The sequence below is a fragment of the Caretta caretta genome, chromosome 3 (genome assembly GCF_965140235.1).
Source record: "Caretta caretta isolate rCarCar2 chromosome 3, rCarCar1.hap1, whole genome shotgun sequence".
NCBI classification, from domain to species: domain Eukaryota; kingdom Metazoa; phylum Chordata; order Testudines; family Cheloniidae; genus Caretta; species Caretta caretta.
The window spans coordinates 163,022,437-163,038,848 of record NC_134208.1 but is presented as its reverse complement, the minus strand read 5'-3'; the positions used below and the strand labels follow the sequence as shown (position 1 = coordinate 163,038,848).

At 39.2% G+C, this 16,412-nt stretch overlaps 1 protein-coding gene across 4 annotated transcripts in view; it reads right to left on the bottom strand.

Moving 5' to 3' along the window:
• Window positions 1-8,499: 8,499 nt before the first annotated feature.
• EPRS1 (glutamyl-prolyl-tRNA synthetase 1) overlaps window positions 8,500-16,412 on the bottom strand; it is a 60,910-nt gene continuing 52,997 nt past the window's right edge. For all 4 annotated transcript variants that reach the window (XM_048843212.2, XM_048843215.2, XM_048843213.2 and 1 more), the window contains 4 exons: window positions 15,373-15,533; window positions 13,921-13,999; window positions 9,629-9,693; window positions 8,500-8,869 (listed from right to left, as the gene is read on the bottom strand). In XM_048843212.2, coding sequence (XP_048699169.2) covers window positions 8,719-8,869; window positions 9,629-9,693; window positions 13,921-13,999; window positions 15,373-15,533 — 456 coding nt within the window. In that variant the 3' untranslated portion in view covers window positions 8,500-8,718. The remainder of the gene's footprint in view (window positions 8,870-9,628; window positions 9,694-13,920; window positions 14,000-15,372; window positions 15,534-16,412) is intronic.

Sequence of the window (16,412 nt, the reverse complement as noted above, 5' to 3'; positions counted from 1 at the left end):
AACACAGAAAAAAAGAATTTTCCCCACTTGCTCATTGCTTGATGGCTTACCAAAGGTCAGCTACATCATTGGGACACCATTTACTTCAGACAAGTATTAGGAAGCAAATGTGGTGATAGAAGCCTTGTAAAATAAGCATGAATATCTATTGGCTCAGACACAATCTACTCCCCACCATTACCAAAATTATTGTGAAAAAATTATTGTACTTGCTCATCGCAAAGAAATAGCAAGTGGTCACCAGGCTAATTGTCAAATAGTGCTTTGGAAGGCTGGTTTTGGACAGTCTAGAAAGCTCATTAGCTTATTTACCTGTTTCAGTGTCTTCTTGGACAACGGATGCCTCACAGTAACAGCAGTCCATAAAGACAACATAGTTTAGCACATTGAAGAATAGACCTACAAGTCCAACAATGAGGACAATCAGTGCCTCTTCCGTCTTCTGTGGATTGAGATACCTCTTAATTGCCTCAATGAGGATGCTGAACATCAGAGCAGTGGCAAAGATGGAATTGCCAAAGGCACCTACCACATCTGCCCGGGGGAAGCCAAACGTGCTCTTCTTGTGCCACCTGATGCGGCTGAACCAGATGCTGAGTAAACCGATAACCATGGAGATGAAGTGAGATAGGACGGCAAAAGCATCAGAAGCTAGAGACAGGGAATTACCAATGTACGCTACTGATATCTCCACCACAAAAAGCACAAGGCTCACAACGCACATGAAGATGAGCCGGCTGCTTCTTCCTGAGTAACGTCCCATTTCTGTACTCTCTCTTATCCTGTGGTTAGTCTGATCTCTACAAGCAGCAGCAGAAGAGTTCGCGGCTACAGCTCCGCAACTCCTCCTTTTACCTCAGTGCTACTCACGTTTGGAAGTCACTTTTATAAGATGCACTAAAACAATAAAATCAGTTTAAAGGGCAGTTTAGCAACAGCTAATCAGGTGACGGCTGCTGCAATGCTCTATCTCCACTCTTCTAATATGCCACTCTATGGGGATTGTTTTCATTTATTACAAATAAAATGAGGGGAAGAGACACACCAGACTGAACCCCAATACCAAGAGCATCTTTAATTAGCTGCCACCACCACTATCATAGCTTTCAAGCATGAGGGAGGCCCAAATATAGGACCACAAGAACCATTGGTGGAGCAGAAAGCTTTACATGATGAGATGCACCTATATTAGATAGGTGATAGAAATTGCTTAATAATAAACAAAATTTTCTGTTAGCAACCATTTATAGTATTATCCATGTGTCTGTGGAATACAGGTAATTTGAGGTCTGTAGTGTGGGACAGCTAAATACAGTTTGTTATGAACAGAGTGAAAATGCCATGCCAGAGAGCTGTTAGAGATGAAGACATTCTCCAAAAGCCAAGTTCTCACAAAGGCCTTAGTTGAGCCCCAATTTTTGCATACACCCATTTCAAGGATTAACACCTGCATGTGCAGATGGGAAATTCTAACAATTACATGCACAGGTATTAATCCTCAAAAACTGTGTACTTGAAGGCCATTTCCTACAGGTTTGGCCCCCACATGTGCAAGCTGAGTATTAATAGAATCCAGAATTGTACGCACTGGGAGTTATTTTCTGCTTATAAACCTCTCACCAACTAGAAGAGAAGGAATGTAGGAATCCTGGGGCTAACTCCAGTTCTAAATCAAAATAACCTGCTCTTGAATAGCTAGGAGAATGGGAAGCCTTTCAGCGGGTCCCCCTTTTGAATTCTCATGGAAATGCGTGTCTGTGTGTGCACTCAGCTCAATGATTCCTGTAAAGAAAATAAAGCAGCCAGAAGTATGCTAAGTGATAGACATAAAAGATAACATGCCTGCCCTGAAGATTTTACAATCCTTTTTTAAAACTTAAATTGCCCATTTGTGTACACATGAGTTTAGTCATGAGATAAGGGAGGAAGAAAACAGCATACAGTACAGTCAAATATGGATAAAACAACAATAACGTTGGATGGTTAATAACCAGGGTGTGCCATTGCAGGCATACATTTTGACTGAGGTGACTTATCTTGCAGTCAGAAAGTTCATCTCCAGTTCCCATCTATCATTTTCTGCTCATGTTAAGGGATAAGTGAAATATCGATCTTGTTTAACCCCATTTGCAGGTATTTAACAGAACCCACCACCAGGATTAACATTTGTTTGCTGATTGTTCCACCACTGAGTCATTGTACCAACCTATGGCTTTTGCTGTTCACCTGTCACTCTGTTCTAGGGGCTATGGTGCATTTAATTTTCCTCCACTTCCCAAACTTCTCATCAACCCTTTTGACAGCTACCCTGGTGTTCTGTGGACCTGAAAATAATGTTTATATTGCTGTTATTCATTGGTTGATCCATTCACATTTCAGTTCCCTCAGTTACAAAGCTTAATTCATGTTTACATTCCAGTTGGTACATTTTCATCTAGGGCCAGTTTATTACAAGTACTACCCTGTACCCTGCTCAGTACCTGGTTGAACTAATTACAAAACTGATACCTGTGATTATTACTGCTAAAGTTTGTTTTATATCATCTGTTTCCAAACATTACTTCTAGTGTTCTAGCTGTATTTGAAGTGTGCTATTTCTTCCCATAAAGCACAATAATGCTTTACTACACAGAAGAAATTAACAGTGGGATTTTGAAAAAGGGGTCAGACTGATTTCCTTGGGAGCAGAGTTAGGCCAAAGCTGAGTGCTTTAGAAAATCCCCCCCTGAGGTGTTAATAGTTAGTGATGGACCTAAAGCAAGACCTGGATTTGAACAGATCACCTGAAATCTCTAAAGATAATGGACCCCGCTAGTAAAATAGTTACTTCCTTTCTCTAATACTGGGCATTGTCACTTTAGCAGTGAGAGACTGTGGGACAGCTGATCTTAAAAAGTGTTTACCTAGAAAGTGTTGGGTACGGAAAAAACCCTAGAAGTTATTTTACTTGGTTTTTGGTAAAGATTTAATCTGTTCTGGAACTTGTGCAAAATACTGTACGTGAAGTTTCCAAGCAGTGAGACAAAATGAGAATATTCATGCTACAATGTTCACAGCATCTCCTTGCTCTTCTCCTAGGAGCCTAGATACTGGTTTGATGACACTTTCTGAATTAGGCAGAAGTCCTAGATCTTTATTAAAAAAATATATATTTATATATACACACACACAAAATCTATACCACATACCTGTACTGAGCAGAGAAACGCTAAAGTTGTTTGGAGCCCCAAAGAAAGTGGGAAAGTTATGGGATGGAAAACTAGCACCCCCCTAATATGCTAACTCTCTTACTGGGATAAAGAATTGTTGTTGGATATAGTGGATAAGTTATAAGGGAGTGCTTGTAGCTGACCCACAACTAGTTCTGAACTTGGCTGCTGTCCCAGCCATCCTCTCTCCAAGAGGCTTTGGCTCATTCCAGTGAGTACAATGTAATGCATCCGATGAAGTGAGCTATAGCTCACGAAAGCTTATGCTCAAATAAAGTCTCTAAGGTGCCACTAGTACTCCTTTTCTTTTTGCGAATACAGACTAACACGGCTGCTACTCTGAAACCTGTACACTGAAATTTGTTTCTCCTGTGGTTTTGCCATGGTTCTCTTTTCCCTGTGGTTCATTATTATATGATGCTGGGCACTGTGAAAGTGTATTTCATTCTACAAATCTCATAAATTTACATTTAATTTTCTTTGGTATTCATCAGAACGGATAAAGACAGACACAGGGCATCCAGGTTTGGACAGTCAGAGCAGAGGAAAGAGGTAGGTATTTAATTCAGAATGGCCTGGTGTTGCTGAGAGAACTTACAGGAGAGAGAGAGACAACACAACTCCGCTTGCAGGAGGCTTCCCTTTAACTTAAGGGGTTCTCACTGTGGCTGCAGGAGACACAAAGCGAGCTCAGCAAGAGGAAAGTGGGGACACCATTAATCAACCAGTGAAGGTTGGACTCCAAACACAACCCAAGTGCTATTTCAAGATTTTGTATCAGTCACCCATTGCCAGGAAACTATAACCTACTTGCCTCACATTTCCGTTATCCGTTCCTTTCGTGGGGTTATTTGTGATGTAGAATTCACAAGCATGATCCCCACATTGCTGAAGGGTTTACCTCTGAGCCTCTTTCATGATGAATCTCCATGTCCTTTCCAAAAATAGGTATTATTCCCATTCAAGTCCAGAAAAGCTAAGTTACTCTGAACCAAAAAGGAAAGCCTGCAACAGGATGAAGACTCCTTTGAGTGAGGATCAACCATGTTCTATGAAAAACCTTTTAGCTAACTAAAACTGGCCCTATGCTTTTTGTTTTGCCTTCAGGTGGCAGGGAGCTGGAACACTTCCAGAAGTTTGAATCATTGCAACAAGCTGTGCATTATGGACAGAGTTTACCAGGGGCCCAGCTTCCTGAACTAAATCGGATGTTGGTTTAATTGACCATGTTTCATGCTTAATTAGTTTGATTTACCATGTTTCATTAAGGATTCTCTCAGGGAATGAACTGATTTTACAGTCATCACTATGTTGCACAACAGAATATGTTATAGCAACAAGTCAGGATAGGACTCAGATCCACCTACCCCAGAAGCAGCCCCTTGAATTAAAGGCATTTCTTCAGCCGCAAATAGCAAATTAGATCCTCTGACAGCCAAGTTTTCTGATTCTGTACAGTAAGTGATGGGTGATACACAAACATTACAATATTTCTCTCATCAACCCACAACATTATTTTATTCAGATTGTCAGACTGTTAGGGCTGCTTCAGTTTTCTTGACCTGCACTTACTGCAGTTAAGGGATCAGAAATTCCATTATAATGGCAGACAATGTCATTTCATCAGCTTTAGTGGAATCTCTCGTTTGATTATTCTTTACAATGTGTCCAGATTTACCATTTTTAAAAGGTAGAAGAGTTTGCAGATTTGCATGCCAGTAGAGTGGCAAATTCATACTCATATTCAACAGGATGGGAACGGTCTCTCCATAAAGTGTTACAGAACAGCTCAAGTGGTGCTTCCAGATGTGCAACTTTTTCCTCACCGCAGAAACAAAGACTCTCTCCCCCTCCGCCAGTAACGAGCACTGCGGAGAAGTCATCAATTCAAACGCTGCTATAATTAGGAAAAAAGTGCACGGAAAACCTACTCTTGTGAAAAAAAACAGGTTCTTTCGGACTCATCAGGTTTTCATAGCAAACCTATGGCAGATTGAGAGCATCTCATTTCTAAGAGCAATGCCTTCAACGTATTTTGTTTATTCTCGTCTCTGATCAAAATAACTGAATGCATGCTGCCCCTTTAATCAAAATAATTGATAATCGGTGTCACACCTATGAGATCACTAAAAGCGGTGGGCAGAACCAAGGAAAGGCAACCTGGATGCAGTTTCCATATTTTAGAACATCTTCTAACATTTGAACCAACCTTTAGAGCGGATACCCTGGGGCACTTCAGCAGGAGCTTGAGGATGTTCAGCAACTTGCTGGTACGCGTCCTTACTAATGTAACTTTTGCTCTATTTGATTTTCCGTGTCGTTCTTCTGTCTCACTTGTCACCTGATGATTATGGGCAGCTGTGCTTCTCAACCTCTGCAAGATTGTGCACTTTGGTTCCACTGCTAACCTGCCCTTCCAATCCGGATTCCCACCTCTGGTAACCCTACCTATACTGGGATTTCTGAAAGTCCTTGGAAGAAAAACTGCAGCTTTTTCCACTGTTCCTATAGTGGGGGGGATTCTCCAGGACTTTTAGAGCCCCTCCCTTTATGCTGCTTCAGCACCTTTACCCAGCATAGAGGGGCCAGAGTGGGGATAAGAATTTCACCCCCAATATCAAATTGATGGGAGGATTAGGGCATCTAAGGACACCTATAGTGCAAAAAACTCAACCTCAACGTCATTACTAGTGTCTCCATAGCAACCAGTTTAACAAGTTCAACAACTAGTTAACCAGAAAAGGTTGGACATACGGAGGATTTATCTCCAGAAATCTTTGGTGCCAGGAGGAATAAAAGGTGCTACCAGGGATGATTCTTCTATATCTCTATGCCACACTGATCTAGTCGCAAAAGAAAATTGCTTTGATCTCAGCCAAAAAAATTCTATGCTTTGTGAATAGGTTTCAATTGCCAGTAAGTACAGTCATATATTGCAGTCTGACGCAATACCTGATCCTCCTCTTTTCTGCACTATTTGAAAAGACTATATCTTCTCCCCCACTAATCCCATGTACAGCAATTCTATATTCTGCTCTCAGGAGCTTTATTTTCAAGCTATGCAAAAATTTGGCAGACCCTCAGCCTGTCTTCTAAGCTCCATCACGGAGGCTGATAGTTGAAAGCAGGAACAGTGCTAACCAAACTAGCTATTAATGGATTATAACACAATATTTTGAATTTGATCTAAAAATCCAGTGTCCATATACATTAGTTTGAGTCCAGAATCATAATCAAATGGCAAGTTTTACAACAAATATAATTAGAGCTTTATAATGTGGCAGGCACGGTGTCCTCATATGCATCTATTCTGTAACAGTGTGGATCTCCCAATTCCAATTGGAGCCTCTGGGCACTACAGCAATAAATATTATATCTTACTGGGTAGATTCCTGCAAGGACAACATAGATATGAATTGTTGCATATGTAAAGATCAACTGCAACTTTAAAAATGACTCAACATAGAACATCCACAGTTATGTCACATAGGGGTTTTTTGTGGAGGGCGAGGGATTTTGGAAATGGGATAGATACAAATACTTCAAGAGCATAAGATAACCACTGACTGACAGGGATTAGGAAGAAACTTTGTTCTGAGCAGTTTACAACTGTCCACATAAAACCCCCCCACAAACAAACAACTTACCCTGAAACCTGGTACTGACCACTATCAGAGACAATACTACACTAGATGTACCACTGATTTGATCTGACATTGCAATTACTATGTTCACTTGAAAACTACTTAGTGTATATGTATTTCTAGCCAATCTATTTAAGTTTAAATACAAATAGTATCCCATATCCCACTGATGCATGAAGCAGCACATGCCATCACCATCTCCTGATTGCTATAATTCTGCAAAAAACCAAAACCATGGGGCTTGATTTCAAAGTTTTATCAGCATAATTTTCTCTTGAGCGGAGAACTTGTCAGATGTACTCAAATTTTCCCATTGTTTGAAATAGTATGGAAGAAACAGTAATTGATACATACATGTACTTCTAGGAGGCTCCATACAGTGAGAAACCTGGCTGGTCTCCCATAAAAAAAAGCCATTGTATTGTACTCAGTCATTTTGAATAAGAGTCTAAATCACGGATCTGCATGAAGTGGAAATAGCATTTCACTCCCTTTTGAAAAGCTGAGAAGGCTATAAAAGTTTGGGGATAAGGCTCTAAGTGAGTTTTGCATCTAAGATTGCCAGAGTTCACATTTTTATGCATGAGAAATAACCCCAATCAATTTGGAACACAGGAGACACATGCAGAAGACAAGCCTGTGGGAGGGTAAAACTCCAGTTTAAGTTTCCTGAGTTTTTGTCCGATTCTCCCTCCAGGATGCTGGGTTTGGAAGCCATGGCTGCCAAGGATTCACAGGAATGTAATGGACAAGCTCACTGAGCCTGTGCCATCTGAACTGCACTCCTAGCCACTTTCTCCACCCTGGCAGCATAGTTTTTGTGAGCCATGTTGCTACTGGCTAATTCCTCCCTCCCGCTGATATATCAGAGCCCTATCGTGAAGGGAAGGTGCACGGGAAACTGGTGCGAGAAGCAGATTTTCACTCAGAAGTGTCAGAGCAGGGAGCATCTCGCTGGCTCCACCCACTCTTCACACCAAAGGACAGAACTCCTACCAACTTAAGACTGGAGATGGAGTTTCATGGTCTCCAGAGCAACACCCTGTGGAGGTGGGGCTTCGTCCTATTACACTGGTTTGGGGGCTTTTCTGACCCATGTTACTCCCTCTCTGCTTCATTCAAAGGATTTATACATGGGAGAGAGAAATGGAAGTAAAAACAGGATATTTGTGAGGGAACTTGCCAAAATATAAACATGACAAAATATTCAACACTCAATACCACTGTATCTTCAAAGCACTTTACAAGGATTAACATTCGGCAACCCTTGCAATACCAATGAGAGACAAGTAAACATCTCCAGTTTAGAGATTGAGGAACAGAAATTAAGTGTGTTGTTCAAAGCCAGGCACCTAGCAAGTTAGTGGCAAGCATGGTTTCAAATTTTTAGCTCCCAGTCCTTTGGGAGGACTATACTAAACCATATCACTTTAAAATATACAAACACTCCGCATGGTGCAGAATAGTTTAACCATTTCCCTGGTTTATTTACATCATCTACAACACTTCAGGTTTTTCCTCACAGATCTGTGTTTTGCGTACATGAAAGCACACTCACTCCCCACAACCAAAAGAGAAACCAAGCAACAAAAACCCAAATCTTTCCACTAACACAAAATAAAACACAAAAATAAAGATAGAACCACTTTATAGCTCACAATACATATTTATTATTAGAGATGTTTACAGAAAAGTCTGAGCAATACTGCTAATCTAAGACTGACTGGGGTTTTTTTATGCTTTCTTATGGCTTTGTTTTTTGAATTATTTAAAAAGTCACAAAACTGATAAGATCTGGGGAGATTTCAGTCTTATTAAAAAAAGTTGAGTTCAGAAATAAGGAACAAGGTGTTTTTGCTAGTAACTTAGTAACTACGACCAAAGACGGTGTAGAACTTGGCAGGGTTCTTGCCACAGACACATTTAGCTCCCTGCTGCAGCTCGCAGAGAGGTTTGAAGGGGATGCAGAGACTTTTTGCTCCCATCGATGGGGCACCAGGTTCAAGATCTTGATCTCTGAAATAGAAAACAAATTTAATATTCTTAATTCCCAAAAGAATTACAAGAAAGAAATCTCACACACAGTGATTACTTCATTGGGTAAAAACTTTGAGGCTAAGGGAATAATAATGCCCTGTCTTGTAGTACAAGATAAGGCCCAAGAGTGAGAATCCTATGTGGAGGGTCTCTCTAAAGCAGTGATACTCAGACCGAGGCTCGTGAGCCGCAGGTAGCTCTTTAATGCGCCTCCTGTGGGTCTTTGCAGCACATGATATTAAAACATTGGTTAATAATTAAATCACACAATCAGGATGTTTTTACTACGTTATTAACCAGGCTGTCCCTAGCCTCTGTTTGCCAGAAGCTTGGAATGAGCAACAGGGGATGGATCACTTCATGATTATCTGTTCTGTTCATTCCCTCTGAAGCACCTGGCATTGGCCACTTTTGGATAGACAGGATACTGGGCTAGATAGACCTTCAGTCTGACCCAGTGTAGCTGTTCTTACATTCTAACCAATTGTGGTTGATAAAACAACAATACTTGGTCAGCTACTTTGCTGTGAGAATAATTTATAGTAATTAGTAAACGAAACTATGAATTCACACTTCTGTGGCTCTTTTGGATAACGTTGATCGCTAATTTTGCTCCTGAACCACTGAGATCTGAGTATCACTGCTCTACATGAATGTTACTTTCATGTTGTTTTATACTCAGATACCCAACTTGAAAGTTAAATGTAAATTCTCTTAAATTCAACAGTTACAGTTTACCTGGCAGTAGTTTTCTTGATCCAGTCCTCACACTCGATTTCCCCACAAAAGGGAATCTGCACAATCTGAAATGAAAGAAAGATGCAGAGTTTATACAGTGAAAACAAACAGGCATTATTTTAGGAGTGACTCCCAAACCCTACCATTATAGGTCTAACACTTCAGACATTGAAGACCAGATTTTTGATAGTGCTCAGCACCCATAACAGGAATCAGATTTTCAAAAGAGTACAGTGGGAGTGGATGAATGCGGAGCACTTTTGACAATCTGGCTGCATACGCATGCCTAAATGAGCTGGTAGGTGGACAGTTCTGAAAGTCTGACATCCTTTTATAATAAAGCAGAATTTTTAGACTGCAGGTAAACTACTCATTTTACAAAGTTAGCTCATAGAATCAAAGAAATGTAGGGCTGCATCTAGTCCAGCCCCCTGCCACATTCTAAACAGGAAAGGTTCAGCTTAATGATAACCACAATCAAAGGTAAAATTAACACAGCTCAAAAGGGTTTTTATAGCCTTTTCATCCTGAAAATATACAGCAACAGTTGCCCCTTTGTAGTGAAATACAGTAGAACTTTAGTGTAAGCTCACAGCAGAATTTGAAGAGTGATGGTTGCTAGCTTATTAGAAATTTAGCAACAGGATATTTTTACATCTATGAAAAGGGGTCCAAAAATTTCCTCCTTCTAGCTCTGGATATCCAGGCTTTTTTTTTTTAAAAGAAAAAAAAAATCTCAATTCCCGTATCTCTACTGGATTATAGAGCAACACCTATTTACATACTTTAAAGAAATGCTTTCCCAATGAAGTTTCCCATTATAATTTTTAGGATCAGTGCTATACATTCATATTTTCTGAGGAATAACATTATGAAGGGACTTATTTCAGTATTTTCATTAACATAAAGAGAACTGTCACCAGCATATTTTCTTCTTACATAAGCAGTAAGAAGGAACATTGGATAGACAAGACAAGATATTAAGCACTGAGGCAGTACAAGATGCAGTAACCATACCGTTAAATTATTTTTAACCACTTCAGCCCATTTAGATTGTTCAGTATTTCTAAACTTAACAGGGCAGCAAATTTCTGTTTCAGAAGTCTAACAGTTCTAGGTTTTCCAGGGATGTTTCACTCAATTTCTTCACTTCATGTACTTTAACAGTAGCAGTTAGGAAGTGTTACTGTAAAGCCAAGAAGACTATTTTAAAAAGATTATGGAAAACTGAGGCAAAGACAACAGCTGAAAAGGACAGTTGCTAAAATGTCAAGAAGTCTTAAGTGCACATTTGCTCCACACACTCCTGTTATTTTAGATTTCCTCACCAGAAGCCTAAATAAAATTGTTGTGCTATGTTATGCTACAAGAAACAACTTCTTCTTTGCACAAAACTCCCATTTAGTCTTCGGTGCAATATACATTTTTATTAGCTTCTTTCATTTTCTGCAATTTGGAGGAGGGACTAGTAAGCGTCTAATGTTAGTGCCGAATATTCCATGCTTGTATTAATCTTTCTGGTTTGCTAAATGTGGGTTTTACTTAAGAGCTGTTGTGGATCATTCCTGCAGCTTTCATTAAACTTTGCATGTAGTTATTACTGAAGACACAAAAGCAAAGAAGTCCACATCTCAAAGATTTTATGGTCTAAGGGGTTAATCACACCAAATACAGGAAAACATGGGAAATTAGCTTGGGAAATCTCCTTTTAGACTGTGGTCAATGCAACATAGTGAGGTTTTAATTAAGAGAGATTTGAATAAGAGGGTTTCCGTGAAAAACTACTACTTTTATATATGTTACCTGCTTTGTACAATAATATATAAAAACGGACACAAACATTCATATATACACACACGAGATGAAGTGCCTCAAACTTTTATTCTTTAGATCTAGGTACTCAGATAAGTGCTTGTAACTTCAGAGGTGGAACATTTACTTTTCTAAATCAAAGATGTTCACTACACTGCTTCTTTTCCATGTCAAAGTGCAACTACTTTAGATGTTTTATTTACAAGTTTGAAATCTATGATCTAGTACTATCCCAGATGCACAGCTAGCTAGGTTAGTGATTTCTCATGGTGCTCTCCAGCATCTGCTTCTGAATAAGTGAAAGGAGGTGGGGTATTCAAGGTTGGACATTGCTGCCTTCCCAGATCATCTTCACAGAAATAAGAGCTATTGTGATTTGGGGCTTTGAGGTGTGAGGAAATGTCCGCAGATCCTGGAGAGCCATTAATCCATAATGATAATTTGCTCGCAATACAATTACGTTTTTTATATATTTGCTTTAAGCTGCATTTTTGCTCTTTATGGATTTTTTTCCTTAGCTTATTTTGTAACTAAGGCTATGTTTACACTACAGCCTATGTCGTCAAAATTTATGTCACTCGAGGGTGCGAATATTCCACCCCTCTGAGCAACATAAATTACACCAACATAAGCGTTCGTGTGCACAGTACTGTGTTGGCAGGAGAGCTTCTCCTGTAGACCTCGCTTCTGCCACTCGCGGAGGTGGGTTTTTTTTTCATGCTGACGGGAGAGCTCTCTCCTGTCAGCATAGAGTTTCTTCACCAGATGTGCTGCAGCTGTATTGGACAGCTGTGCCACTGCAGGGCTGTATGTATAGATATATCCTAAGTTTACCACATTGCCCAACATTTTGGGAAAGCCTCTGTTTTTCACATCTCTCCTTTGTTCTGTAGGCCACCGGGACCAAGGGTAGTTTTTAAAAGCATAAACTGATGTTGCATCAATATATAATAAAATCATTGTGATTATTTGTGGGACAAAGAGGTCTTTACACTTAACATCAGGTAAGCCAAACCAGCTTCTGGAAAGGGTTTGCATTAGTGAAATGTTACTTCAGAACCAGCAGGCTGAGTGCAAAAATCTTTTTGAGAAGGTCCAAAATAACTTGACATATATTTTGCTTCTGGGGTGATGGCAAATCAGATGTGGTTTTTTTAACCACCATATTTAGGGAGCAAACATATACCCCAGTCAAGGTCAGGGTCCCTACTGTGCTAGTTGCTGTACCGACAGAGTCAGTCTCCTCTCTGAAGAGTTTACAATCTAATTTAAGACAAGATGCAGATGAGATTGTGTGACAAATTACAGGAAAAAAGATTAGGGGGGTGGGTGGCGGTGAGAGTAATGCATGAGTTAGCTCATAATTGTATTTTTTTCTATTCAACATAAATCCCACTGGCCCTGTACCTAACCCTTAAAGGACATGTTCAGCAAGAGTGTATGGTTATTTTAAGAGCAGAGCCAAATTGGCATCCCACTTTTTTTTTTTTAAACTTTTTTCTTTTGTATTATTTCTTAGTTGCAGTCTTGCACCAATAGTGATTCTTAGCTGTTAACGAGATGCAGTCTTCAAGAACATTTATTCAAATGTTTTCACGTGCTGGGGGATCTGGGTATAGAACTTCAGGGATAGGCTCTCCTTAAGTCAATCAAAGGTGGTTTAATGTGCACCTCATGGGAAGAATAAAACACTTCTTAAACATTAAAAATACAGTCTTAATGGCTGATTTAGACTTCAATTGCTCCACCAAAAACTTTAATTTTTTCATAAGTTGCTAGTGCCCTTACCACGGAATTTACTATAAAACTCAGTCCTGTTACATCATCAGTTATTCTGATGATCAATCTTAACTTCTTGATGCCCAGCACCTGTCAATGCACTCAATGCTTCTGATGAGGTTAGAAAGGTCAGTTTTCTTTGACGCAAGTAGTACGTACTTTGGACTCCTGGAATGCAGTCATAATGTCTTTTTTTTTTTTTACACCATTTGTAGGGGAATAATTATAGTATCTTATCTTAATCCAAATAAAAAGATATTTGCATTAAGATCTGCTACTGTCACTTCCTGCTGAAAAAGCAGTACACTCATTTTAAATAAATGATGCCGTTTGATAACAGGTATGTAAAGTTTCCCGTAGTGGCCTTGTCACCTCTAATGCCTGAACATAATATTTTAAAGACTAGTAGCGTGGAAAATTTTAATCAAAACTGTGCTTTAGTATAACAGATGGCAACTGCAACTACTGCAGCATTTGGGAAAGTTACAGTTTGTTGCCAACCTCTCCATGAAAAGTTTCCAGTGTGTAAGCAAATTTGATTAAACTACCAAGCACCCTTTCAAATAGTAATAATGCATTTATTTAGGCTGTGAAAGCATCTGATCTCCAACTGGCCTGTAATGGATAGGAAAATGTGTGTCCTGTTTTAACAATGTTGCAAGACACTTATTCAGACTTCAGTGTATTTGGAACCTCCTTACCTTTCCTGCTTCAAGTTCTTTTTGAAAATCTTCCATAGTATTGGCCACCACCATATGATTTGTTAGGTCTTCAAAAGCTCTAAGACAAGAAAAGAAATTTAGTAAAGACAGATATGAGTATTCATCTTCTAAATGAAGTTACCATCTGAAGCAATTGTGCTGAGCCACCAAACACCAAATTACAAGAGAAAAAGTACAAAGACTATAGAATCTTCTTAATCAGGATATTCTTCTACAGCTTGTGTTCCCAAAAGAAGAAATTCTGATGAATTAAAAGATATTTCTCTCCAGGCTGTTGCAGTTCCACCACACTATTAGACAAGCCCAAAGGTTTGGGAGATGGCACTGCTATTTGGTTTGCAACAGGACTGAGGATATTGTCAGAGAGTACAGCAGGGGCATCTGCAATATACTCAGCCTATACAGCTGGTGTGAAAAGAACAAAATACTAGCCAAGAACAGGCAGGGAAGCATATCATATGTTTTCAGCATGTATCACGGTGTGGAGGGACTGAAAACTCTGACAGAATCAGCCGGAGATGAAGTCACAGAAAAGTTAAGCATCACCATCAGATCACCTCAGAGATGCACCAGTTAATTAGGAAATCAACTTAAGACTGTTGTAACTGAGTGGAGGGTACTATAATAATGCTTGAAAGCTAAACCTAAAGCGGAAATCAAATCTCATTTACCTCTTTTGGTTAGATCATTTTCTGACATTCAAATACTTTAGTCAACTGAAACTCCAAATATAAACAGGTTTATATCAAGGATGACCTTATAAGGTCTTGAAATCAGAATAGCAGGACTGCCTTTACCACACTTGACAACCCTGCACCTCTCCCATACAGGCCTCAAGAATATGAAACAATCATATTCTTATGCATCACCTTATTACAGAGATTTGCCATACGTAGTAACTTCAGATAAAATTTTCAAAAGGGCTTCAGTGATTTAAGAGCCTAAATACCAGTGAAAGTCAATATGAAAGTGTTACTCATTTTTGAAAGTGGAACTTGGGTGCTTTTGAAAATTTTACCTTAGAGACAGATGTAAGCTCCAATATTATTATCAAAGAATTTTGTTTTTTTGAACAGATTCTAAAAGCCTTCCAGCACTACAAGCCTGCACAGTACCACTACATCAAAAAAGTACAGGGGGCTCATTTTTAGATGTCAGTACCATATGGATATTGGCAGAGACTTAACTTGAAGATCTGAACTTGAAGTGTTGTTAACATTTGAAAATTCTATTTCACAGGCACATTTGGGAAACTTTTTGTGACAATCAGAATGAGCTTCTCAGACTGAAAAATGAAAGTGCACAGAGAAGACTTGTCTTGATGACTTTCTCCACAGTTAAATCTAAATGAGTTGAAGAAATCTCTTCTACTGTTAAAATAAAGTCGTGTCAGTCACAGATGCCATATGATTTATTCCCTTTTAGACTAACCTGTTGTAAAGGTTAGCATGGATCTCCTCCAAAATGTGTCTGAGTTTATCCTCTGCCTCATGTTCTGCAAAGGTCAACTTCTGTCCTGTGTCTCTTCTGACAGCTACAAACTGACCGTTCTTCATATCTCGTGGTCCCACTTCAAGCCTGATGGGAACACCCTACAAGCAAAAATAATGCAATACAAAATTAGTGAAAACTGCAGAACCGGTCAGTCATTCTCAAGAGAGTATGGTTTCATCCACTAAGATGCTTTGCTCAGTATGGATCCACTTGACACATGATTTTTATTTCTCTTTGTCTTGCTCTCAGACAAATCATATGATTAACAAGAACTGTTTTGCTGTCTTAATACAGTACTTGGAAAAAATTCAGGATTGGGGCAAACCTAAAGCTGTACTGATTCTCAGTTTCGCCTTATCAAAATGCTACTGCAAGGTTTTTATGAACTCCAATTATGCTCATTTTATACTCTTCTGATAGGGTTTGAAACAGGAAACAGAAATAGCCTTCTTTCATTTGGATGACTCCTTCCCAGATGATGCTATACATGTGAATTAAAGATGGCTACCTACGGGGAGTTCCATGAAAAAGCTCCCAATCTTTTGCATGCTCCTGGACTTAAGGTATTTATTTTTACTTATGTGTTCAGTACACTGTTTCTCTATGGACTGTTGAAACGGAAGCTACAAAGGACCTGTTATAGCAAATTGAAGCATCGTACAGTGTAGTATAATAAAGAGTCAAATTAAGTGTCCTTTCTTGAAACAAAAAATAAAAACAAAATGCCTTTCAGTATGCTAAAATAAATACAATATCCCTCCCAAAACAATCTATTTAGATTTATACTTTCAGCAGCCAGTCAAGAGGGAATAATTTTTGTGGATGTGGCTGTTTACTTAACTAGCACAGGTGTTAGGCCTTTTCCTTTCTGAAAGAAATATAGATTCTCCCACAGCAAACAAAATTTTATTGTGTTCAAACAATGTTGTCACAATCAATAATGCAGTGTAATCACCACTTTGTTTTCAAATGCTGGA